Source organism: Homalodisca vitripennis, chromosome 1, assembly GCF_021130785.1.
Source record: "Homalodisca vitripennis isolate AUS2020 chromosome 1, UT_GWSS_2.1, whole genome shotgun sequence".
NCBI classification, from domain to species: domain Eukaryota; kingdom Metazoa; phylum Arthropoda; class Insecta; order Hemiptera; family Cicadellidae; genus Homalodisca; species Homalodisca vitripennis.
In genome coordinates, this window is record NC_060207.1 from 95839874 (window position 1) to 95864915 (window position 25042).

General features: G+C 32.2%; 1 protein-coding gene across 1 annotated transcript in view; it reads right to left on the minus strand.

Moving 5' to 3' along the window:
• The window catches only part of LOC124367248 (protein CBFA2T3), a 279788-nt gene that overhangs the window by 27355 nt on the left and 227391 nt on the right, over positions 1 to 25042 (minus strand). The window contains exons 3-5 of the mRNA XM_046823947.1: positions 4107 to 4313; positions 3228 to 3382; positions 2992 to 3138 (exon numbers count right to left, since the gene is read on the minus strand). Coding sequence (XP_046679903.1) covers positions 2992 to 3138; positions 3228 to 3382; positions 4107 to 4313 — 509 coding nt within the window. The remainder of the gene's footprint in view (positions 1 to 2991; positions 3139 to 3227; positions 3383 to 4106; positions 4314 to 25042) is intronic.

Consider the following 25042-nt stretch of genomic DNA (forward strand, 5'->3'; position numbering starts at 1 on the left):
AATTTCAGTTTTAAAAAGTGCTAGATCCTTAGCAATATGTTTTTAGCAAATCCTACAGTAAATTGATATAAAAGTGTTATTATTAGTAGGAAAAATTTTATTTTTATTCTCTAGTAAATTCTAAAATTTTCACACCCTGTAAACTGAATCAATACTATGGTTTACAATGTCTTCTCTGATATTTTTGAGTTTTCAGAACATTTTTACCAACATTATTTTTGGTTTACTGCTTTTACATATCTACCCGCTCACCTTACAAAATATCCCACAAAAATCATAGGAAGGTAAATCTGAAACGAAAGGGTAATAAAATGAAACCGTCGCTATAACGTGAAGTATGGCACCTTGAAAGGCAGGGGACAATATGAAGCTAAGAGTAGAGGTGAGGAGCGTTATCCACATCTGGCGTTAGATATATAGGCATATGCTCACACGTGTGGGCTTGGCCTTATTACTTTACCGTGTTTTGTCATTTATGCTGACCGAGGTAATTTAGGATGGTTATTTCGTAGGAGAGTTTCAGTGTATTTAATGCTCTTTCTAAGTCTGGCCTAGTAAAAGATGATTGCGACCAAGAAGAATTAACCAAGTACATTTTGCAGTCGTTTTATAATGGTAATTCCTTATATGATTTATAGTGAGAGATATTATGTTATATATTTATACAAAAAGTAATTATAAGTATAATGTTTACGAAATTAGCTCACAACTGTATTGTTATACTTAAACTTCATCTATACAATTTTTTATAAAAAATTATACTAAACAATTTCATTATTTTCTCAAATTATTCAAAATCTGAAGTACGCATAGTTTGAGGAATTATAGCACTGAATTTTAATAGAGCTCAATATTTGTTTGTTGGCAAGTATTAGAAATTAATAGAACATTATAAATGCTTATTTTTTAAAACTTATCGTGCTCACTACAAACAGTGATAGATGTTTTAGGTCCTTTCAAAATTAGTACAATGGTTGGATTTTTTTGTATTAACAGCAATTTATGTAATATTTCTTAAATGTTAATATTTTATAAAACAGCACACGTACACTATAGAATTTGGTTTCATAAGAAATCTTAGGCAATATGTTGTTGAAAAGGGGTTTCTCTACAGCATATGAAATCTAATGGTTAATTCATTAAGTAAATTTCAAAATTAATGAATAAAGCTAAGCTATTAAGGTGTCATTGATAGTTTGATTTTTTCACATTTGATACCTTTTTCAATAACACCTTGAACGTATACATGCATTTGAGGAACTTTAGAGTGCCTAAATTCCCCTCAATAATTAATTTTAATAATATTAATGAATTATATTTTAAAATAGTTTTTCCGGAATTAATGTAACGAGTATTGCAATTCTAGAGAGCGCGGAAGTGAGTGAAGACTGATCAACAATTGGTTAGAAGGGATGTTTCTAAACAAGAATATTGTATAATTTCCTTACAAATTCAAGAGAGTTGCATGTATCGCAACTATTTAGATTTAAGGTAGTCAAGAGAATAAATAATACCGCCTTATGTTGTATGAGGCCAGTAAAAGAACAAGAAAATAAAACTGTACGCATTTTTGCATATTTCTTTGAGAGTTTAAATTTAAGAAAGGATAAAAAACCAGTTACAATTAATTAGTATATTGTTGAAAACAGGCTATTGGCACAATACTTTATTCAAGTAAACAAAAAGGTGTAGAATCTTTTACCAGTATTATGTTCAATGGTATGAAAACGAACATGCAGTTGAACGTGGAATTGTTGCAATAAAGTACGGTCCATTTAGTTGGTGAATAAACAAACCATTGAGCTGGGTGGTATTGGTTCACATGTACATGTGAATATCCTATTTACTTATTATAGGAGTATTTAACATATGAATCTAGTTAATTTATGTTTAGTTACAGCCTACTTAAAAGTAAAGTAGGTACTATAAATTAACTATAGATACTAATATACATTTTTGTGTTGTGCAGTAAAGCACAATCAGTAGGCAATTTCACGGCAGCTTATATATTGCCGCGCACTACTTATTGAAGGCACTGTCCAAACGTTAAAACTTGTAATAATTAACTGTTTTGATGCAAGTTGTAACCAGAACGCTTGATCCATGATAAATTTAAAAAGAAATTAAAAACCTTGAAGTGATGAAATTACGCTGTTCCAATTTTGAAGAGGAATACCATTTTTTAACTCCAAGTAATCTCTCAAAGTACGTAATAGGTAGGTAATACTTAAATAATATAAATACTGTTTCACAAAGTGATATTTACAGATAGATACATTTTAAGACTAGGTTACACAACACAGTCTTAAAGCATTTTCTTTATTACATTTTATTTCACACACTAGTTTGAACATTTCTTATCAATTGTAAGATCTTGTGATTGTTATAACATGTTTGTGTTAGTTTGGTTCAATAATAGAGTTCATTGATTGAATATGAAAATCAATGTTTGTTTCAAACTAACATCAACATTTTCCGATTTAATTACTAGGAAATGGTTGTCGAAACATTTCTTACACGATTAAATAATTAAATATTTTCCCTCTGTGTGTAAAGCCATCTGCAGAGAACAGTGTTAAACCGAAACTGTAAACATCTCCAGAACAGATGGCTCTCTACAGCCAGCCCGAAGTATTTCAACTATTTAATTGAGTAAGAAAGTTGTCGACATGGTGTAAACAGAAAGATGTAGATGTTAATTATTACAAAACCGGTCGTAATAAGCCTACGAACTATGAATGTTTCTTTCCACGATCGGTGAAAAAACATTACCTGAATAATCGGTTACATTAGATAGAGTGTAAAGTCACAATAGATTAAGTACTCAGTAAAACGTAAGGCCATTGAGTCATTGAATTATTAAAATGCATTTTAACTCAATGTTCGTCTTTTACACACTATTTAACTTTTATTTTTACAACTAGACATCATAAAAGTCCGGCTATTCCGAACCCTGGATACAAAAGGACAGTACTCATGAAAGTTTAGTACCTGTTTAGCGAGTCGTGCATGGACTCCCAACTCCCTCTGGAGGGCAGGTAGGTAAGCTCGCAGGAAGGGCAGCACGAATGGTCTTAGGGGAAAGTTGGTAACTTCTTGCAGGGAGTGGTGGAACTCCTCCACAGACAATCCTGTGCCCTGAAAGGGATAAACGTGAGTATACCGTAAGCACTTTTAAGCCTATTGTCATTGTAGAGTTCTGCCATCAATGTGTATAGTAGACTCACAACAAGATTGAGGACGAGCGCCTTGACTCTTTCTCCAGTTTCGGGTGAGATGTCCTGGCCGAACTGGACCAGAGTGCTGAGGAACCTCTTGATCTTGCCGAGGGGACGACCTAGAGGTGGACCGGAGTCTGAGAGGCTGATGGACAGCGCGGGACCTGCGGACAATCAGGCTGCTCAGTCAGGTGGTGCTGGAGCAGATTGAGAGAATTTGTGAGCCAGAAATTCTATAGATCTATAGAAGATGAAGAAAGGGGAGATAGTAAAGAAGGAAGCTATAGAAAGGCAAAAGTATTAAAAAACAACAGAAAATATGAATAAGGCGGAGGATATGAAACAAAATAAAAGAATGTATAAATAATTAGGAATGCAAAAGGTTGTGAATTTATACAAAATTGTCACTGTAAAAATGTGTGACAAAAACATGAACCTACTTTTAACTTGAGATGTATTTAAGTTTTTAAAACCTGGTTTATGGTAAAGGCCTGGGTTATCTCAATGAATGTATCTATTATTATTTTGCGAATGGAGGTGAAACAACGATAGCTAAACACATTCAATTAAGTAAAATATCTCTTTACAAACTTAAAGCACAACACGGTATGATTAATTTTAAATTAAACATTGGGAATCTAATAAAAAGCCCTAGCTTTAATTGTAATCAACCTAAGTTTAAAACACACAACAAGTAATTTTAGTCAGTTTCTCTCGAAAATACTTGACAAAAGTACGATGACGTTGGTACAATATTATCTCAGCAACCGTGCTCTTAAAGAAAGTGTAAAACTATGTAAATCTTCGTTTGAAAGTATTCTGTAATAGTTAAAAGAACCGCAGACCAGCATTTAGAAGAATTCAGAGTCCACAATTACACACACTTACTGGTTGAGCCATTTTGAGCATAAAGAGGTGGTGTCGATGAGCCGTTCTGGAAGGGTACCTTGGGGCTGGTGGGCTGGCTAGTCGGGGCGGGGGTGGGGGTTGGAGTCGAGGGGGCAGTTGTGGGGGCGGCGACTGGAGGCGAGCCGCGGACTTGATGCACCCTGGCTCCTTCCGGGCTGTCAGGTGACTTCACTCTGTCTTTTACACCTGCAACACAAGTTACATGGTTTCATCAGATAAACTTAGTTATACATTAAGAAATAACTAAGAGCTGACTTGTGTTGGCAGGTTGGTAATAAGACATTTCTCTTTAGTGACAGAGTGTTGTATCTCATCTCGAACAGCGACTACAACGTATTAGCTACTTGTAGAGCACCTTCTGATCAGAAAGTTAAATTTATATCTTAATTTTTGCTGATGGATCAAACACCTGTAAATGATCGTTTATTTCGTCAATGAGGAATGAACGAGAACTGAAATTAGCCTTAAAAGCTGACAATACATCCTTAAAACATTTAGTATGAATTGGTTAATATTTTAATTCGTTGTTTATTAATGTCTATTTAATTACTTATAACCAAATCTAATCCAAACAAAAGTATCTAATAACTGGCGTGAAATAGCTCAATATATTCTTAATATAACATTGATATAAAATACGACATTGCGATGCAAATTACAACGCATTAAATTTCTTTCAAAGCTTAAAGTTGTATAAAACCTAGCACTTATTGCTATTGTAAGTAAAACCTGTTTACCCGAAATAAGGGCGAATCTCTACAGATGTTTTCACAGATAGTGTTACTGAGACATTGTACTGGCACGAACCATTGTACAAAACACCATTAACAGGCGCAATAGTTTATTGATAGTGTAACTTGATATGATTGCTAGTAGCAGATTATGTGAAAAAGTTGAAAATAACAACCTAATCAATATCAGTGATCATCCGTCCAACCTCCTTAGCATATTCTGACGAAATTTTGAATCCAAATGGTGGAGATGTTTAATAAGAATTTTAGTCCTCAATTTAAACAAGCGACGAAATGCACACAAATCAGACAGTTTATGTTTGCAACAAATCTCTAACTTTTTATAAATGTTTGTAAAAAATTTGTGGCATAAATACAAATTAAACAAGAAAGTAGTAATAAAAACTAATATTAATTTGTTTACTAATGGATTTTGAAAATATCGTATTGCATGGTAATCACTAATATTTACAAATATCAAACAAAATAAAGCACATTTGTAATAAATCAATACAGAAATATTTTAGGGTATCAGTAATAACTGTTTATTTAAGGGTAATTTCTGTGTAATTTTCTAACCCTAAAACTATCGGAACACACAAACACACACACACACACACACACACACACACACACACACACACACACACACACACACACACACAACATTGCCATCGGTCATAAAATTAACTATGGAGTCTACATAAATGAATTGAAAGTGTTAAATAATAATACGAGTATCTATCGTAATCGTAAACGAACTTCCTCTTAAATCTTAGATAACTAACTATAAGGGTATAATATGCGGTCATGAAATCTAGATGTATCATGTATATGTAACATGTGAGTATCAAGATATGAAATGTCTATATAGGGATAACTTTGACTTGCAAAAAAGATAAAATTAACAAAAACAAAGCCTAAAAAATAGTATGTAGTATAATAATTTTTATTAATCTTGTAAGGACTCTCATCCAGTAGAACAATAATATTTGGTACGTACGAGTATTTATCAAGCCTTCATTGGTCAAGCCTTGATGATAAATAGTTTTCGTTTTTTTCTGGTTATACTGAAAAAAAAAAACATACTACTAAACCACACTGTGATTTGTTTATACACATATAAATAAAACTTTGGATTTATGAAACAAATCTATGTCCTCTTCTTTTATCTGTCCAGAAAATGATGATGAAGGTTCATATTAAAAAAAGACTTCTACGTGAGATTTTTGATCCAAAACAAGAAATTAAGGAATGGAGGATAAACATAAGCTTCAGCAGTAGAAGACAGGTAGACATCGCACTTGTTAAAAATACAGGAGGGACTAATCCTGAAGAAAGCGTCCAAAGTAATGATACCTAAAGGAAGGCCTAAGGTCTGCAAGTACAGAACCAAGTCCGGTTGAAGCTCTGAGTAGCTGAGATAAAGTATCAAATTTGTTAAAAAAGGCCAAGGCAGTACAGTACAGTATATGTAACTAATTACACAGTTCTTGTGTGGTTATTTTCACACCATTTATTATATTTATAGAGAATAATTGTGGAATTTAATATTATATTAATTCTTCCAATAGTTAAAAGTTACAAAGAGTTTTAACATTGCAATAATAAGTAATTGTACGTTTATTATGAATTTAAATTATGGGGTGGATTAATATACTGAATAAATACAACAAAATGTTTTCTAGATCAAATATATACATATTAATAAGAAAGAAATATTTTTAATAGTACTGATAATAGTTTTTAATCATCCCCCTCTGCCCTAGAGTATTACTTTACAATTGTGGAACAAACAAACAAGTAACAAACGTACCTAATGACACGTCAGTGTGTTTCCAAAATTAATTTCCTCGTCTAAAAACCAATTAAGTCGGAGCTCATTGCTGACTTTATTTTAAACAACAGAGTTTCATTTTAACCAGGAAGTCGCTTCTGGCGGCTAGAGTTGAGCATTTACACAAACACACCCCGGAGCGACCGCAGCCTGTCTGACATACAATGTCAACAGAAGACAGTTCTGCGGTGACACAAACATTTAAAGGCCAGAGAGACGTTTGTAATTAGCAGACCGGAGACCCGCGAGCGCGCGGAATTAAAGGATCTCCGAGTCAAAGAGGTGGCCGGGGGAGTAGTGGAGGGTTGTGGGGGGCTCCTGTCCCCCCCGTTCCGTGTAAAGTGAGCCGGAGCTGCTTGACGTACAAAGTGTTGGCCCGCGGCGTCCGTCTCAGCCGTCAGCTGTTCTCTGATTGGTCAGTCCGGCTCGTTCTTACAGCCCATTGGTCGGCTCTGGACCTATCAAAGGAGCCCTTGGGACATGTCGGCAAGAATGACAGCCGTTTGACGTCAGACGGTATTGCTGTTGAAGGGACTGAAGCGGGAATGAACAAACGTTTCAAAGGTCACTTCTGGGATTGTTTGGGTTTTGTCGGCAATACATTTATTTAAAATCGAAAACATATTTTCTTTTCGATCAGTATTGTTGTCAAAACAATTCTATGTTAAAATGCAGAACTTGTACAAGTAGTATAGAAATGATATATTATATTCCAATGCTGTCTTTAATTGCCAGTGATCTTGAACAATATGTATACATAGACTTTTTACTGATTTTTGTAACTTGGAACATACAAGAGAGTCCATTCAGTGCTAGGAACCATCAATGGTAGTATTATGACTGGCCGTAGGATAGAGGTCCTATACGCGTTTTTTGGCCTTATTATCTTACTTATGGATAAATTACACTATTTCAACAGGTACTCATTAGTAGTAGTAACTAAAATCACTAATGAAAACATTATTACTTCTCAGTTCAAGGGAGCAAGCCATAGGCATACGTGCGGTACGAACTGTAACAACAAAGCCTCAACCGATTATACATTGTAAATTTTCTTCATGTAACTATGCTAGCATGCATCAGGGTGTGGGTTAGCATAACAATGATGAACTGTAAGAAATTACGTTGACCCGAACAAATGCATGATGCTTGTTTATTATGCGAGCTACTATAGCTACAAACCAAACTTTCAGCATTATGTAGCCTACTATCAGTATGAGACAAACTGAACATGTGATATAAAAACGGTGAATATACACCATTTATCCCACATAGAATATATCCAAAACGCCTACATTAGCAGCTAAAAGATTACAAAGTTTGAAAATACACCTTACTTTTTGAAGTAGCAACGATGCTGGCATACTAACAAGTGCTAACAAAATTATGTTTCCAGACTTTTATTAATACATAATTTGTTGTTGACCGCTAAAAGTAACGTGGATGTTGAAAGGATGTTTGAGGTACATTATTGCTTCATATGAACAAGTTTACGCTGTCGATCATATTTATGTTTAGTTATAAACGTTGGTATAGACTCTTCCATGACATTGAGTGTGACAAATGGAACATGTTATGTACTTTAAAACCTTTTGGATGTATTGTACCATGTTTTAGAATACGTTTTGAAGAAAGAAAACATGTTACAACATTCCTGGCCAAGTCTGGGATCATTAATAGGGGATGGAACTGAATGAGGATGGAAAATAAGGTGACTTCCACGTGAAGATGGTATTCTATAAGTTAATAATAATAATAATTCCGAATAGTGTAATACTCAATAGAATTGCGTATAACAACAATTACATGTGTTTAAAGTTTAGAGGACAGCACTAAGGTAAATCGGCATATTAAGAAGTAATAACAGCTATGAAAAACCTTTTTGATTATGTTTATTTAATTTCATATATTAATTACACCCAAACGTTTGAACTCAGGGGTCGGCCAATAAAGGAAAATATTTCTTCCCGAAATCCCACCTAAACAAACAATCCAAAATTTTAATACTCGTCAATATTTACATTTACTTGATATCAAATAAAAACCAAATTATAACGACTTGGATTGTTGATATTAATATTCCAGAGTATTAATATTTAAATCATCAATAATACATCCAAGACGATATAAAATATTTTTTGATTAGTAAAGATCCTAGTGAATATTAAGTACAATGTATTACTAAATTTGTTAACTACTAAATATTATCTGGTTTGTCTAAAATAAAAATCACAGTTCTAAATTTTTAAAAAATGGATTTTTTAAACTGGCAAATTAATAAGTTCAGCGTTTCAGAATTTTTATCACTCTATTATCCACAAAGAATTGACAAACCGTTTAGTAAATTTAAAAATTCCTTTGGCAAGAAATAAAAATATTAATCAAATATATCAAAATAAAAATCAGAGCTCTCTTCTAAAATACAATAATACAGTTTTAAAAACAAAAATGAAATACCACTTGGAAATAACTAAAATAAAAAATGTTCACTTCTAAGTTCACTCAAAATTCAAAATAAAAATTTAAACTTCTCTTTACACTATTTGAACCTTAACTTTCAAGTCTCTGCAATTCAGATTACAACTCTCTAACAATTATTAAAGTTCAATTAATTTTCAATTAATAATTCACAATAAAACAGTTCCAGTTAAATATCAATAAATTACTACTTTTCCAAATCTCAATTAAAGTTATTAACAAAGTTCAATTGTAATTCACTTCTCTTGCAAGCATGAACCAAATGTTAACTTGTATGATTCTATTATGCTCTATTGTTCTTCGAGAATAAGTTATTCAGAATGCTCTGTAGTTTCTTTGAATTTAATTTTTTCCTATAAACAAGACAACAGAATTAATTTAAAATCAGATCAGGATGACTATTTCAATAAAACGTACAATAAATTTTGTGCTTACCTCAAAATCACTCGCGGAAAAATTTAAGAAATACGGCGCACTGCAATTAACTTTACTCACGAAAAAAACCAAAAGAAAGGGCGAAAATTATGAGCGGGCGCTTAAAAACTTCCCTTTCCAATCAACTTTGCAGGACATCCGTGGTGCTCTCTCATTGGTCCAGCTGTATCAAACCAGAAGAACAATACTCGCAACAAGTTCCAATCAATTCAAGGCAGTCAACCTGCCTTCCTGACAATTTAAAACTACCAGTACTAACTTGCCAAAGGATTACATGTTCGTTTTTACCCTGACATTTCACAATCTAATCTAAAATTAAGTCCCAATATTTAGATCCCAAAATTTTTATTTAATTTAAGTTTTAATAAAAAAATAAATCAATGTAGCTTTAAAAACGCTACACAAATATAATATGACAGATTAAAAAAATACGTTACTTCGAGACTACTCCAACTCAATTTTAAGCGAATAAATGGTTTTTTTTATTTGAATTTGTATACTAATCCAATGATGTACAATTATTACACATCATAGTCTATTATGTTAGAGGTTCTTTCTTATTTATCGCTTATTAAAATAAGAGCCCCATATTTTTTCTACTTTTGTGTTTCTTTTTCTTCAATATTTCTAATTTTAACTTAACTTTTTTATATCTCTTGTTTATAACACTGTACATTGTATGAAGATTCTAGCAGCAATTGAACATTTTTTTTATTTTATTCAAATAGTAATGACCACACAATTTTCTGCGGTTAATTGTATTTTGTACGAGGCCTTTTGAAATCAACGATTTCATCTACATGTGACACTTTATGATCATTATTAGTTTGTATTAAAATAACAATATATACATTAAGCTTATAATTGTTTAGTTCTCAATGTGTATCTTTTACACAAAATAATATTGATATTTATAAAATGTAGTCAAGATATCTTTCGGCTCCCGAAAGAGTAGATAACAATATAACAAAACATGTTAAATACTATATTGTATCGTACAAAGCATTAAAACTTGTGGGACACATCACCTTTCGTGACAAGTACGGTGTGACTTGGAACAGGTAATTATAAAAGTTCACAGCGTGGTTTTGGCTGTGACGTTTAACGCACAGGTCAAAAACTAAAGGGGCGAAACAAATTAAACATTTTACTAATTACTGAATGTTTTATTGTCGCTGTACAAAAGTAAGGTTGTCGGTAAGCTGTCGAGAGGTTGGGCGAGGTGGGGAGGGGGGCTTGATGACGTGTCACCGCCATGCCGTGCGCGGAACTCAACACTCAAATCGTTTTTAGCGGGGAATTTTATTTTCGCAATGTTGGCCGCACTCGGCGTCAGGCGCAGGCACGCTTCAACTTTTCACACGTTGTGAAATTAGTTTCGCCGTTTTTCTCTGTCCAATCCAGACATCGTGCCGCTGACTCCGAGTTTTAAATAGTTTTTAATTTTCCAGCGGACAATGAAAAGAACGTGATGGAAGAAAGTCGAGTAGAAACGAACAAAGATTTACAACAGGACACGTCATTAATTCTGATGTCCGGTGGTCGCGACATGATGAATGACGTCACGGGGAAAATGACGTCATACAAGAATACATGACAATGGATTATGCTTTGAACAATCTGAACATGATATAAACATGTTGGCATTTGTTTCGAAGAATTTGATATTTTCGGCAAGTCCAAAAGCCGCAGTATGTAGGTCAAACGAAATCAAAAAGTCCTAAATTTATTTCATATGTTGTGTTATTTAAAATAACAACAATAATGATATGCAAAAAAAATAATTATGAACCATTATTACAGTAATAGAATCCATTACTCATATATAAATATTTTCCTATATTATTTTCTTCATTAATTTTCACGTATATTGTCGTAATGTAAAAGAAATATAAACACACAAGAGAAGAAATAAACTATCCTTATGATAAAGAGTCTGGAAGTATTCTGAGACCTCCATTATATATTTACTTGTACATATATGTTCACTTTTAATTTAGTGTTAACCTATCACTCCTACCACTATTCTTGGATTGTCATAGTCTGGTGAAGAATTTCTCAGTGACGGATACGCAATTTCCTTCTACTTGTATCTCAACCTATTTCCCATCTGGGTTTAACTTAAACTTAGGCCTGTATTCCCTCAAATGTTTGATAACTATCCTGAAACCATTGTAGATGACAATCTAGGATCATAGTTCTACTATTACGAAGGATATGAAAATACATTAATGGTTAATAAAGAGATGCAAACCATATACTATCGCTTCTTTCTTGTAGAATTCAAATTGTACTAGTTTAATCAGGATTTTTGTATGAAGTGTTCACTCCCTCTTCTGGATGATCTAATTTAAGAAATTGGAAGTAGATGCTGCAAACACAAATATTTTACAATGCATATTAAGTTATTCCATTTCTCTACTCAGTATTCGAATGGCTTCATCAAATTTTTGAGATCTTAAGTCAATTCAGAATTTGAGTCCTATTTAACACCGTATCGTCTATAAAGACTTTTTTTAGCTTTTTACATGAGATTCTGTTAATGTCCCCTTCTTTGTACGTCACCCACCTGCCAAGATTTGTATGGAGAAGCGATTCTAAATTCGCTAAATTCGATATGAAATTGTCCATATTTTGTACAAAATTCATACACAAATAAATTAAAATAAACACACAAATCAGAGGTCAATGTTTATTTGACTAAAACAATCTACTCTTGTCACAAAACATTTTTATTTAGCATTCTATGGGTTAAGGGTTTGGTTTATAAACACGTTGTGTATAAATAAATCTGTTCCAAATGATGGTAACCATTTACAGACACATGGGAAAATATTAAGATGGTTACACAGATTAATAAAAACTACTAATGCTTATAACCCAAAGATTAGCCTATTTACACATATATTCGTATAATTATTAACGCAACGAAGTAGTCGGAGAGAAACTAAAGGGTATTATATTCTCTTTACACTCTTGAAGTATTGTCTTGTCGAATTTTTGTCATATCAACCACACATTCTACGAGATGTCACGGAGTGCTGACATACGACACGGCACATGTCAAACGTCAATGGATGCAGTTTCTGCGGCCCAGGGGCAAAAACCAGCGATTGGCCGTGACAGCCAGTATTGTCTTGTGATTTGTCGAGCACCGCCCCTCCACGGTGACGTCACAGTTGAGGACCGTTCCGTCACCACCAGGCCAACCCCATGACCGACTGTCAGTGAGAGTGGGAACAAGAGAGTAAATTATCTCTTCAAAAAAAGGTACAGATTTCCATATATTTTCTATCAATAAGTTAAAATTGTAAACGTAAACTTGATATTTTAATAAAAAAAAGAATTTCGATGTATACAGCATTTAAGATTGTTACTATTATTATTTTTTAATGCACAGTTGATGGTCGTGTATAGAGAAATCTGTCCTTAAATAGTGTAAAGCTTTCAATCGTAATTCTGCTCATTTTGAGTACCGTTTTGCAAAATTAACTCGTATTGAAGGATTGGATACCAGGTAAATCTTCCTGTATGCAGAAAAACACAGAGTTTACCTGTAGTAAAAGATTACGGAATTTAATTTCAGATTAAAAAAAGGCTAAAACAATTTTTGTAATTGTTAAAGTACAGCAATCTAATTATTTCCTGCTTTCCAAACCTGGTTTTACAGGCTGTTGACAACACAGGTTAAACTGCAAATTCCAAGTAATTTTAAATTTAAAATCTTAGAAAATAACTGTATCACCTGCCTTGAGAAATTACTGATATTGCTAGAGTGTAATAGATGCAAATATGACAACTGTAACTTATGAGAAAGTTTGTGAAATAATACATAAACTCTTTTCTAAAGTAGACACTAGTCCCCATTTCAACCTTATTCTGTTTGAATCTATGGGTCACTGGTATAAATAAGGATCTTATACAAACAGAATAAGGCGGAATGTTTGTACAGTTCAAGTTCAACATTACTGATATAAGGTGGTACGGTCACGGGAGAGATTTTGGACTTAAGCCATTTGTCTCCGACTTAAAGTCTGATGTCTTGGATCAGGCGGAAACCAGCTCTACTAATAAACTACGGTTTTAGCCAATATTTGGTATTTTATATATTGTATGATACTTTTAAAATCAATGTCCTTTTCTGGGTAAGAGAACAATATCCAAACGAGTTGCCTCAAAGTAAACTAAACAAATGTACACAAACTAGAAAAAAACAATTATTTACGTAGATTATACACTTTTTAATGTTGGAAAATGAAATTTGATATGTTCAGTGTCACAAAGCAAAATCAGTTTCAATATACCAGGCAATGAAAACGTTTCGTTACAGACTTAGAGTATCTGATTAATGAATTGTATACGAGTTCAGCAATTTAATGTAGATTTTAATCCTACTACAATATTAAAATATAAAAATTCTATTGAATATTTTAATACTAGCCTTCTTGACTAAAATGTCAGTTATTTATGTTAATGCACATGTGTTTTAAAACACAAGGTTTTAAATCTGCATAATATCCAGAAAATTATAAAAGTGTAAAAATTATATTAGTATAATAAGTAATTTATTTTGATATAATTCAGTTTATAGATTGTAATAAAAGGGAAACATATTTTTAAAAACTCCAGTACCTACAGATTATATTCTAAAATAATAAGAAACGTTGATAAGCACGTTAATATTTTCATTTTTCAAATACCTAACGAAATATATACAAGTTTATAAAAAAGTGAATTATAAATAATATTTATCCTACTTGAGTAGAAAAGTAGAAATATATCTCATAATATTAAAAATTAAAAAAATATTTAAAACTGTGGATTAATACAGAATCCATCTCAGAAGTGAGTTTTATAAAGGCAACGCTGATTTAATATACATCAAGATATACTAATCTTTATTCTGAAAACGTTTAGTTGTTACATCATTTGTCTGTTTGTCCTTGAAATGTCCTTTTAGTTACATAAAATTACCATGAACGTTCTCAGAAAAAATGCGTTTGAGAAATGGACTGAGGAAATAAACGTTACAACATACGGTTGGTGAAAGTTGTGAGTACGATATGTTTCTTAAAGTAGAGAAAGATTAGATTTCTGAAGTGATATGACTTCAGGCAATTTGAAAAAGCGGAAACTCCGGTGCGCTTCTCAAGAAGGCAAAGGAAAGAGAACATCTGTTCTAGACACGTGTCGGCGGCAGCTGTAGTCTTTGATGCTACCTGAACTGCATCCTCGCTGGCGTTTTACTTTGTAATGTAGTGTACAGAAAGAGAGCGATGTCAAGAGACCTACATTTGAAAAAATATGTACTATTAATTACTATGAATTAATAATAATTTGAGCTTAATAAATGCATAAGGCCGTTGTTTAATACTATGAAAATGCCAATTGTGTTGTGACATTTGTATTCTATACGTATTATAGTTAACTAAACACATATTAAGAGATTTTAGTGATGTTTTAACTGACAACTATCCTATCAATAGTGTGACAAAAAACTGTAAAAGTCCTGGCGGTGGCAGTTTGTATATGAATTTAAAGTGGTGTAATCTCATTATGGTTAAATTACTTCATTTTAACTTTTTAAAATGTTTGTTTAAGCCATTTAAGATACCTTTCTTGAAGAAAATAAATCTAGAAAATAATTTGTTTTGGTGCTTTGAAAGGAAGTTTAGAGTAACAGTTGAGACCATCTTAAAATTGGAGAAACGGAAACACGATTGAAGTCAATGAACATATTTTACGGCACGAATAAAAAGATTAAAATGTTCTATTTACTTGATTTTCTTACGTAATATAAAGTATGAATTTCATATTAGCTCAAATAAACCAATTTATTACATTATACTTAAAAAAAATGCCACATCCGTAAGGAATAATTCATTAAAAAAGTTATTAATTTAATTCATAATTCATTAACGTACATGCTGAAACATTTTAACCCATGAAGTCAACTTTACTAAATTCTACTTGCATTATATAATCAATTTCTAAATCTGAATTCAATCGATTTTAGTATTATAATGTTATAGTAATACTGAAACGAGAGTAATGTTCAATGAGGTTATGTTGGACACTCTGGTATGTTTATATAAAACAATAAAAAATAACTGTTTATTCGCCTGTTTGACTGTTTTAATAACTATTTTGCCTACGTACCGAATTACTTATACAGTATTCTCTTTATTCTTCAATGGCTGGTATAAATGTTCAATGAGGTTATGTTGGAAACTCTGGTATGTTTATATAAAACAATAAAAAATAACAGTTTATTCGCCTGTTTGACTGTTTTAATAACTATTTTGCCTACGTACCGAATTACTTATACAGTATTCTCTTTATTCTTCAATGGCTGGTATAAATGTTTATTGAGGTTATGTTGGAAACTCTGGTATGTTTATATAAAACAATAAAAAATAACTGTTTATTCGCCTGTTTGACTGTTCTAATAACTATTTTGCCTACGTACCGAATTACTTATACAGTATTCTCTCAATGGCTGGTATAAATGTTCATTGAGGTTATGTTGGACACTCTGGTATGTTTATATAAAACAATAAAAAATAACAGTTTATTCGCCTGTTTGACTATTTTAATAACTATTTTGCCAACGTACCGAATTACTTATACAGTATTGTATTTATTCTTCAATGGCTGGTATAAATGAATTTACGTAATACAATTAACATTATCAGTTATACTCTCCCAGAGGTACGCAATGGTATTATGTGTTTGTCCATACACGTATTGTAAAAAGAAGTAAAATCTATATTTCAATAAAGAGAATTGATTATCAACAAATTATATTCTCATTGAGTATAACAAAGTAAAAATATTTTTGATTATGATAGTGTCTCTTTAATGACTTCAAATTGACGGTTATATAATTATTCATAAAAATACAAATCCACAGTAAAAAAATATTAATTTTATAATAAGTATTTACCACAAAGTATAACTCTCGCGGATTTTAAGACAGTACAAAAAATGTCCTGTTCTGATCCTGGATCCAGTCTTTAGTAATAGACCTATTGATACCGGCGGTCAGCGTGTTTTCATTTAGACCCCTGATTTGTCCTTTCTTGTTGTGTTGTTAACATTTCCAAAACAAATCTGAATTCAACCCAAAATAGATCAGAGGAAAAACTTTATACCCCCTTCTTCACTGTACACTTGAAGGTATATTATTGATCTACCTACTCCTCATAACCATCACAAGATTATTTTTTGAATAAAAGTTTAATCAATATTATCCCAGGTTTAAGCAATTACATGTGATTAATAGTTCTTTTATCGATCTACTTTAATCACTTATCTCGTGGTAGCTTCAACATAATATTACATTAAAAAGCTTGTTATACTGGTGTACCAGTACGTCAATGGTGTACATTAATTGTTAAGTGTGTGTAGGAAACGATTTTTAAAGTCAATTTGCTATTTTTGATTGTTTTATTTAATATATATTTTAAAAGATGAAATCAACGGATTATTTTGTTTTGGATAATTAAACTAAAAGTGGAAATGAGAAACAATTATCTCAATTTAATTTTCAAACTGAAGTAAATATATTAAAAGTATTCGACTACGTATAGTAAAGAATAACTATAATCCATCACAATAAGTGAGCAATAAATAAATTTAGTAACTAATTTATTTACCAGTTGCTTGACAAGGAAATATATCCAAAATTATAGAGTAGACATTCTAAAAAGTTGTAATCAATAGTCACTAGCTACCAGCTATTGTCCACCGATAAGAACAGAGATCTGATCAGGCAGATCCCTCGCCAAAGGCTTTGTTTTTATTAAAATGAGTGCATATAGTAAAATGTTTTAAATTTCAGGAACCAAAATATTAAATTGTATTCTATACTAAGGAAATGTAGCCTCTTACAGCCTCAACGAACAATGTTAAACTTAGAACACTCCAAACATCCCTCTTTGTTTAAAGTTTTTATAACGATGGATAATTTGAAAGGATTATTGGATTTCGGACTTTTACCATTTTGCCATCGTGTGCAGTCAGTCACATTGTTGGCTTACTCCAGTCGCCTTGGACCCTCAGGTGTATACTTGAGTTTGTTTGACGTAACAATGTTCAGTACATTTTATGTTGATGTTACTTAGGTGGGTTCATTGCCATATATTCACTCAAAGTATAATTTGAATTACAACAACAATAACAACATAATTTTCTATTTTTGTAACATAATGATGGAAAATAATGGTTAACCCAGAAATCTTCTCTGGAGGGTGTTTAGAACACAGGGGAGTCGGGGTATAGCAAATCCTAAAAATCAGTAAAGGAGTCCGGGGGACCTGTCTCGTAAAATTTTTGAAGTATTGGGCCCTAAAATCGTTATATTATAGTACTTCTGAAGTTATAAAAGGAGTCTCTACTCTACCACCAATCACCAGGCGGCTTATACAGAAATAATTAAAATCTTCTGCAACAAATTATATACAGTATATTTCGCAAAACAAAATTTAATCGTAATATTGATAAACTATTTAACTAAGTATCCAAGTTTAAATCACAAATCAAGACAAAAGCTTATCATTGATGCCTACTATCGGATCAAAAAGTATAGATGTCGAAAGTATAGAGTTTGAAAGTTGATCACAAACTAATTAATAAAGCTACAATATCGGGAGTTACATTGCAATTTAGTTTGTTAATTTTTGAAAAAAAGCTATAAAGTTTAAATTTATATATTAGATTATGGTTTATTTACAAGTTCCAATATAAATTTTATTTTAGTTAAAAATAGACTATTAGGTGATCGATTATTTTGAAATCAATTGCTCCTGGGTGGGGGGTGGGGGAGCAGGTACCCTTGTCTCCCCCGCCTGTGCGTTCCTGTAGGCAAATTTACAATACATTTAGATCCTTATTGTTTATCGAAGGATATGTATCATTCTTGAAAGTTTTATTACTATTAATACGCATAAATTTTTGGGTATGAATATTTGTATTAGTTATTTACAAAACATCTCAAACTTTGCTATAATTTGTCATTTACATATCAGAAAGTATATAACTTTTAAGAAGAAAACAGCAATTAAAAATGCGTAATTCTTGAAGCTTTGTAATGAGGTTTTGGCATAACTCACGAAGGTTGAAAAATGATTCAAGTTAAATATTATTCTTATGAAGTAAAAGTCAAGCTCGTTTCACTACAACCGGCTCTTAAAGAAGTAACCACTTTGCAATAAATCCTTAAAAGACCAGTGGCAGTGTCAGGTTTATTATTAAAAGGCCCGAATTATTTTAGTAATTAATATTGTAAACTTATTGTCACACTAGTACGGGTTTAACAATTTTATCTTTTATGACTTACATTGGTTTAATTGTGAAGAGGCTTGGAGATGAGATTGTTTATGTTGAATCGCATTAATGGGGCTGATATATTCTTAATTATTCGTCAATTAGGGATATCAGCGACACATAGATTTTGGGACTGGTTGGTTGAGCAGATATCTGGTTAAATCACTTATAAACACTTATCAAAGGAGATATCCAAAGTTTTGAAATTAAAAGTATCAGATGCATTTATACATCTTATTAATGTATATATTTAACATTTCTCACAGCCTATACTACAGACTACTAGTGTTGTGAAGTGCGGCGAATCTTTTTTCCAACAGTGGACTGTTAAATGGTTGTTACAAAGCCAACACAATTATCAGCAAGCGAACAAAGAAACCGCTCTTAAACACTGCAAACTAAATTATCGATCAGTGACGGCTGCTGTGGACGGTTTTACAGTAAATCTTTAACTAATTTGTGTCCACACTCTGCGTTTGAGTTCAAGTATTAGCGCGAAGCTGTTGGCTGCACACTTATTGAGGAAAATGTTTTACATTAAAATAAATGTAATTATTGATCAAAGCATATAAACCAAACTGTTGTGTTACTATTTTACTTCAATAGGCTACTGTTATTATTTTATCCAAATTATATACATGATACGAGAATAAATTTTAGTAATTAAATCGTCTGTTTAACTTTTTGGAGAAGAAAACACAAATTTCTTGCTTGCCCAACCGAGACAAGCAAACTTTGAACTCGCTGCGACTTGTCGCTCGAGGCCTGAGAACCAGCAACTGGCGATATATCTCTAATTAGAATAATCAATCAGCTCACTGTTATCATGACACCGGCTAACCCCCACAAGTGTAGCAATATTTTTAACGCGTTATATTAATTTTTGTAACTTGTCCAAATAAAATTTAAACTACAGTTATTTTAATGAAAATACTTTTAGACAAAGATCAACATTGTAAATTTGTTGGACACTACCTTAAAATGTTTTTGAATTTTTACAAGTTGCAAAAATAAATAGTCTTTCAGGCTCATTCGGTAAAAGTATGTATATTCTGTGACAACTGAAATGTTATTAATATATTTTTATGCGATTTACATGTACTCAATACTCAAAAATCAATACTCAAAAAAATAAAAATGTTTATAAAAAAGTTTTGGAAATATTATAAGGATTCCAGAACAACTTTTACTGTTTATATAGTTTTATAAATAACAGAGTTGTGTATTTGTTTGAGTTTGAAAAGCTGCCATAATGGAACGAAAGGCACAACAAGCTGGCCAATGAACTTAACTTTTGTACCAAATTTAAACTTTTTGGTCTTTTTGGGGCAGTTATCGTTTCCACACGACACATTATAGAGCATATACAGTTGTTCTTTGAAGTTATGTGGGAATTTTCTGAAAGTGCAACGTGGACAATTAAAATGGGATATTTTTTGTATTCATCATATACGTAAAAATAAACAATAAAAATTGTATTTGGTAGTTCTAATGATTATTTTAGATAACTGTTACTGTTAAATAACTGTTTTACTTCAAATATATGTTTGCCTGTGTCTACCTTACAACAATATTGCAATAACGATTTGTTGGGTACGAAAAGAAATTGATACACATCTATATTACATAAATATACAAATGCTTTCCGGGAAGTTTTTCTTAATGGTGATTATTACCAATATAGGCAGATTTCTATGAAACCCATCTAAAACTAAAACAAGTTGTGCGGTTTACGATTTACTTATCGTAAAAGCCAACTGTACTGGCGGCCAATTAATTTTAGTCCAATAGCGTTTAACCTCAAACACTTTATGCCTTATTTGGCCATGTAATAATGGGAAGTCTCATTATAAAGATATAAATAATACACATCAAAATAACAATATAAAAAACTAACTTAAAGGAGTTTCAAGATAGCCTCTCTTAACGCATACTTGTCATACACTTAGTGATGTAGACACAACGGCCGTCTACACTAACCGTTATCACATATTCACATTCACATATCTTTTGAGTAAGCAAGGGCTTCAGCGGAAACCCTTATCTTGATATCAAAATACCCCAATGCATCCCTGTAGCCCATGATGATCGTTGAGTAAAATTTCACTATCTCATATCATGGGTTTTTATGAAAATATAAAAGAAATTCTGAAAGTACTCGTCCCAAAAAGTAATTATATATAACTTTAATATTTGGCATAGTATTCGATATAATTTCTTTTTACAACCCACATGTCTTTAATACTAATACTAATCAGAGAAAAGTAACGTAATTAAACATTCCACTCGACAGAAAATTAATGTGGTATAAATTTTGAAATATATTAGAAAAGAACAGTAGACATTTCCTCTAGCTGAGTAGCGACATTCTTAGACTTTACTCTGCACGTGCATGCATAGAAAATCTCAGAATTTTGCTTCTTAGCTAGAGTTTATATTTTTATTTTTCTTATTTTAGAAATACATCAGAGATCTATTCCTATGCTACCAAATATATATTGTCATCTTGTAATACATATTTAGCTCACTAAGCGTTAGTACTCATACGGTTAGGTGTACTACTTAAATAGAGAAGAATTCATTAAAATGTAAATAGTTATTTTACACACTCACTACTAAGTAAACGTTAACAGGCCAACTGAATTTTAGGTTAATGTCCTAGGGAACAGCTGTTGCTAGTCACGTGATCGTTAAACAATGCGACGTTGCCAAGTTGTAATCTTGACCAGCTGTTGCCAATTACCCAAAACTTGGAGCACTACTTGCTGTTACTTAGATAAACTTTTAGATTTTCACATGTTTGTTTTTGACACAGGTTTGATTGATATCTTTAGTAATATTTACATTTAGTAAATTTGAATAAAATTTCCATTTATTTAAACTATAATCTGTTTTTATGATTGTAACCTCCGTAATGGATTTAATTATCTCATGTAATAGTTGGAACTGAGAATTATGTATAAAAACATGATACGTAGTGTTTTCTATTAAAATACAGAGAAAATATAAAGAAACCATCAATAAGTAGCATTCAAAATATAACCATTACATGGAACTAGTAGATATTATTAATACTCATCTGAAAATGTGATACAAATCCTTTATTTAGATGTACAAGGTTGTGGAAAATTTTAACATCAAGTATGATAATTACAATTATTTTGAGAGAAGTTAGTGTTTTTATTCATGAAAGACATTGTTGTAAATAGAAAAACTAGCGTAGGTAGAAACGAATGGTTTTATCAAAAAACTATTAGATAAAATGAACAGGATCCTTCTGTGTATCCCCATTCTAAAGAATTCGCTAGTGATGTCTCACCAATAGTAGGAGTTCCTAGGTGTGGATGTAGGATAGTGCTGTGAACAGTATTTGACTGAGGCTGATAAGTAGGACCATTCAATAAATTTCGCTAGTGATGTCTTACCAATAATAGTAGTTCCTAGGTGTAGATGTAGGATAGTGCTGTGAACAGTATTTGACTGAGGCTGATAAGTAGGACCATTCAATAAATTTCGCTAGTGATGTCTTACCAATAATAGTAGTTCCTAGGTGTAGATGTAGGATAGTGCTGTGAACAGTATTTGACTGAGGCTGATAAGTAGGACCATTCAATAAATTTCGCTAGTGATGTCTCACCAATAGTAGTAGTTCCTAGGTGTAGATGTAGGATAGTGCTGTGAACAGTATTTGACTGAGGCTGATAAGTAGGACCATTCAATAAATTTCGCTAGTGATGTCTTACCAATAATAGTAGTTCCTAGGTGTAGATGTAGGATAGTGCTGTGAACAGTATTTGACTGAGGCTGATAAGTAGGACCATTCAATAAATTTCGCTAGTGATGTCTTACCAATAATAGTAGTTCCTAGGTGTAGATGTAGGATAGTGCTGTGAACAGTATTTGACTGAGGCTGATAAGTAGGACCATTCAATAAATTTCGCTAGTGATGTCTTACCAATAATAGTAGTTCCTAGGTGTAGATGTAGGATAGTGCTGTGAACAGTATTTGACTGAGGCTGATAAGTAGGACCATTCAATAAATTTCGCTAGTGATGTCTTACCAATAATAGTAGTTCCTAGGTGTAGATGTAGGATAGTGCTGTGAACAGTATTTGACTGAGGCTGATAAGTAGGACCATTCAATAAATTTCGCTAGTGATGTCTCACCAATAGTAGTAGTTCCTAGGTGTAGATGTAGGATAGTGCTGTGAACAGTATTTGACTGAGGCTGATAAGTAGGACCATTCAACAAATTTCGCTAGTGATGTCTCACCAATAGTAGTAGTTCCTAGGTGTAGATATAGGATAGTGCTGTGAACAGTATTTGACTGAGGCTGATAAGTAAGACCATTCAACAAATTTCGCTAGTGATGTCTCACCAATAGTAGTAGTTCCTAGGTGTAGATATAGGATAGTGCTGTGAACAGTATTTGACTGAGGCTGATAAGTAAGACCATTCAACAAATTTCGCTAGTGATGTCTCACCAATAGTAGTAGTTCCTAGGTGTAGATGTAGGATAGTGCTGTGAACAGTATTTGACTGAGGCTGATAAATAGGACCATTCAACAAATTTCGCTAAAGTCAGGACGTGTATGAAATGGAAAATCCCTGAAACAATTTTGAATTAATAAATAACTATAAAAAGTGTAGATTTATCCTGATATCTATCCTTGAATTTCTTTATACATCAAAGTGTATCAAAAAGCACTTAATTGTAAGGCTATGATTTGTTGGCCAAATATCTTCGAGTTTTTTCTTAAGAATGAAGTTGAATATCTTTAATATCTATGTCTTTAATGTTCATAACTTAAAAAATAAACATCTTCTAGTAACTTTATAATTCCGAAAGTAAAAAAAAGCATGGTCATTCACTTCGATTAATCAGGACTGGTTTTGAGATAAGTTACATACATTTAAACTGTGGAGGTCATGGTTTATTGAAGTAACTAAGATATCGGTATACCAACAATTAAAATATCACCGCGTTCGTGGAAACCCTAGTTTTAGAAACATAACTTCACTATAACTCTCCCCATTTTTCATCCTTCAGGTTGTTAAGAAAAGGCCTTCGAGAGTTAAGGAAATAGTTATTTATCAAAATTAAAAAAAGATTTGCTTGAAAATGTACTCCAAAACGATTTATTTTCAATCTGAACTTGTTAAGTTGTGGCTGAAAAAAGTTTGCAAAATTCAATTGCTTATGGTTAATTTAATTTTGATAGTTAGTCTACATATCTGTGTATTCACATGTTAAAACGTCATATTGTACTTATAATTTGTTGCTTAAGTAGAAATGAAGCTTCATACAAAATGAAAACGGAACTTTTTAACTGGCACGGCGGTTATTACAAAATAAGTGAATACACCACGTTTTACATTTTTCAAATATAGACAGACATACAGAATTGAATAATGTTCAGTCTCTCGAGTGACAGACTTTGCAAACGCTCGGCCAACTAGATTCATAACATTAATGCATGAATGTACTGCTCTGGTTGGGGAATGATAATATCATGGTTGGGACAAATAATCATTGCCGGGACCCTTTCCGTCTGCCGCGACCAGCATGTTCACACAGGTGCAGACTCACCGGCAACAGCAGCGGTGGTAAGGCTTTTTTCTTTAGTTTTGGTAGTGTCTTGGCAGAGAATAGTCAAGGCAAAATTTAAGTATGGTGGTTTGTTACTAAGTCAAGTGTATCGCTGATAAAAACATCATTTTAAAACCTGTTGGTAATGAAAATCCGGAACATTTTAGTGTTGTGTGAATTTTGGCCTGTGAAGAAACGTTATCGAGCGTCTTTGGATCGCTTATTATAGAAGAAAATTCATTTCCACTATTTACATTATACTATTGTTATAGTTCTCATTAACAATGTTTTTTTAATCAAGATTAATAATTATTTTGTGAACTTATAATCTTTACCATTTAAATAGCTTCTTCAATATTTTTGTCTATTAATCTCTGATAATAATAACATTTAAACCAATACAGTATTACATTTTTAAAACACCATTTCCGCCATTCATCTGTTGGCTCTATTAATCGATGTTTATAGAATGAATTAATCTCAAACGTACCGTAATCTGAAGATAGGAATGTTCCT